The sequence below is a fragment of the Ictalurus punctatus genome, chromosome 3 (assembly GCF_001660625.3).
Source record: "Ictalurus punctatus breed USDA103 chromosome 3, Coco_2.0, whole genome shotgun sequence".
Taxonomy (NCBI): Eukaryota; Metazoa; Chordata; class Actinopteri; order Siluriformes; family Ictaluridae; genus Ictalurus; species Ictalurus punctatus.
Window position 1 is genome coordinate 19,060,255 of NC_030418.2, and position 2,667 is coordinate 19,062,921.

At 37.7% G+C, this 2,667-nt stretch overlaps 1 protein-coding gene across 1 annotated transcript in view; it reads left to right on the top strand.

The window, feature by feature from the left end:
• The first annotated feature begins 299 nt into the window (after window positions 1-299).
• The window catches only part of rrp12 (ribosomal RNA processing 12 homolog), a 21,455-nt gene continuing 19,087 nt past the window's right edge, over window positions 300-2,667 (top strand). Inside the window, exons 1-4 of the mRNA XM_017463915.1 lie at window positions 300-509; window positions 1,757-1,977; window positions 2,090-2,173; window positions 2,377-2,453. Coding sequence (XP_017319404.1) covers window positions 371-509; window positions 1,757-1,977; window positions 2,090-2,173; window positions 2,377-2,453 — 521 coding nt within the window. The 5' untranslated portion in view covers window positions 300-370. The remainder of the gene's footprint in view (window positions 510-1,756; window positions 1,978-2,089; window positions 2,174-2,376; window positions 2,454-2,667) is intronic.

Sequence of the window (2,667 nt, forward strand, 5' to 3'; positions counted from 1 at the left end):
TTTTTCCACAGCCTTTTTTGCTCATATTTACCAAGGGCGACAATATTAGTGAAGGGCACTGTATAGCCTATGTGAATTTTTATTTTTTTTTCTATTAATAATTTTTTTTTTCTATTGAAATAGAGGTCAAAAGCTAATCGTGTTAATACAGTTATTCATATTAAGTATGTTAAAAGGTTTTGTTTCTCTCTGTGGTTCATTTACTATAACGAGAGGTTATTTTCACTGCTCTGACATTTTACACTTTCTCATACCCCCCCCCCCCCCCCCCCGTAGTGCTAGAGCTACGCATAGTGATGACGACATCTAAAGTGCGACGTGCACACCGGGGAGAACGCGTGGATGAGTACAGATCACTTCTCTCTCCAAAATGGTGAAATCTGGTAAACTTCGGTCCGGAACGGCCTGTAAATTAAAGCGATGGAAGAAAGGACACAGCAGCGATTCAAACCCACAGACTAGTCAACATCGACAAGCTGCCAAAAGCCGATTTTTCAGTAGACCGAAAGGTAAAAAATTAGTAACTCTGTTTACGCAGTTAAAAGCGCAGCCCCCGTGTACACGTGGGTAATTTAAGTTAAAATAACACAGTCAGTCTGCTTCATGTTCACTTCTAAACACGTAACTAATCTTAGAATTTGACAGTTCACTCAAGTTGCAACTTTGATGTAGTTGGAAATTAGCAGTCATAGTATTTTGGTTGAAATATGCAAGGCCCTGTTACATTGACTGTGTTAGAAACACGGTGGGCTGATTTTCGCTTTACACTGCAGTTGTGTATAGTTACATGTATTCTGTAGATTAGTGGTTCTCAACCAGGGGGCGGGGCGCGCAAAGATTGGGAGGGGGCGCTATTTTTTTCAAGAAAAAAACAGACAGGGCATCGTTTGCGTATTCGGGGTGTTTTATTGCTTTACAAATAGAATATGCATTTATGGAAAAACTCTGCGTTCCCTTCTCCCTCTGTATTTTCTTTTTGCTGGGGAGAGGCGGAGCTTAGCTGCCTTTTATCTAGCTGACAGTGCAGACTAATGTTGCCAATTTAGCGACTGTTTTTTGACAGCCTAGCGACTTTTTGGACCAACCTTAGCGACTTTCCAAATATCACCAGTACTGTCTTGCAAGCGTGAGGTGTTGCTTTCCCTCTGCACTCACACCTCTCTGCGCCTGCTCTGTGAGTTAAGTGCCTTCGTCCCAATTTACATCATTCACACGTGAATTTTCTTAGAACGCAAGACGAATGTAATGCAACATGTTTACATGTAAAATAGTTCACATTATTACAGCCTAGTTCTTTTGTTCAAAGTAGTTATAGTGTTCAGAAACATTTTTGATAATTCATGTTCCATACCTGTCCGTTATATAGTTTTATAAGTCATAAGTTATTTTAAAAAAATCATAAGTTATGAAAGGCAATTAAAGTACAAAAGCAAAAAAAAAAAAACTATCAAAACAGATGATAGATTAGCTATATATATATATATATATATATATATATATATATATATATATATATACATTTATATACATATATACATTTATATACAGATAGATAGATGGATAGATAGATTTTATATAGAATAGATAATCATTATACCTGGTCTCCTCCAATATGGGGGGGGAGCCTTTCGTTGCAACAGGTTGAGAGCCTCTGCTATAGACAAAGAACATGTAAATATTCATGTACTTCTATGTTTCTATTACAGAGACAAATAATATGTACTTATGCATTGTATACTGTTATTTTTTCTCACAGAAAAAAGTGATCTTACGGTTGATGCTCTGAAACTGCACAATGAGCTTCAGGCAGGTTCTCTGGAAAGAAAGCAAGATGGCTTGGAGGATGTCATGGAGGAGACGACAGCCTTCACTGAGAGAACATCAGGCACATTTCTGAGTGGACTGTCTGATTGCTCAAATCTGACTTTTAGAAAAGTTCAGCGATACTGGGAGTCCAACTCTGCTGCACACAAAGAGGTTTGTGTCAGGAATTAAGATAATTTTTTTGGATGTGATATGATTGCATTAATTACCAGGTCAACGTATCTGTTTGTGCAGAGCATTAAAATACATGCTGTTTGTTATACAGATCTGTGCTGTACTGGCAGCTGTTACAGAAGTGATTCGCTCTCAAGGTGGAAAGGAGACAGAGACAGAATACTTTGCTGCTTTGGTGGGTTTCAAATACAAACAATTCATATTCCAATAGTTCAGTAAATCAGAGTGAGTTCTACTAATGTATTGCAGTGAAATACTGTAAAAGCTCCACTAACACGATCATTGATTTATATATATACCTTTTGTAACATAGGATTTTGTAAATAGTTGTTGATTCTGTCAAGTTTTTAAACTGGCCACAAACCTTTCTTATATCAGATGATGACCCTAGAGGCGGTTGAGAGCACTGAATCCCTGGCTGCTGTTGCCTACCTACTCAACCTGGTAATGAAAAGGTGTGTCATGCTCACATTCAGTCCATATAAACAGCATAAGGGAACTTAATCTCAGTTTGAATGGCAGCACAGTACAGGAACTGGGATCCTGCGAGGCCCCAAAATATAGCATGTTTATTAACATGTTAGTGTATTGGGAACTTGTTCAGTGCTGAATAAATAAATTCATTTATTTATTTTCAGTAAATTTTATGCTGGTTTGCTGTAGTTTCAC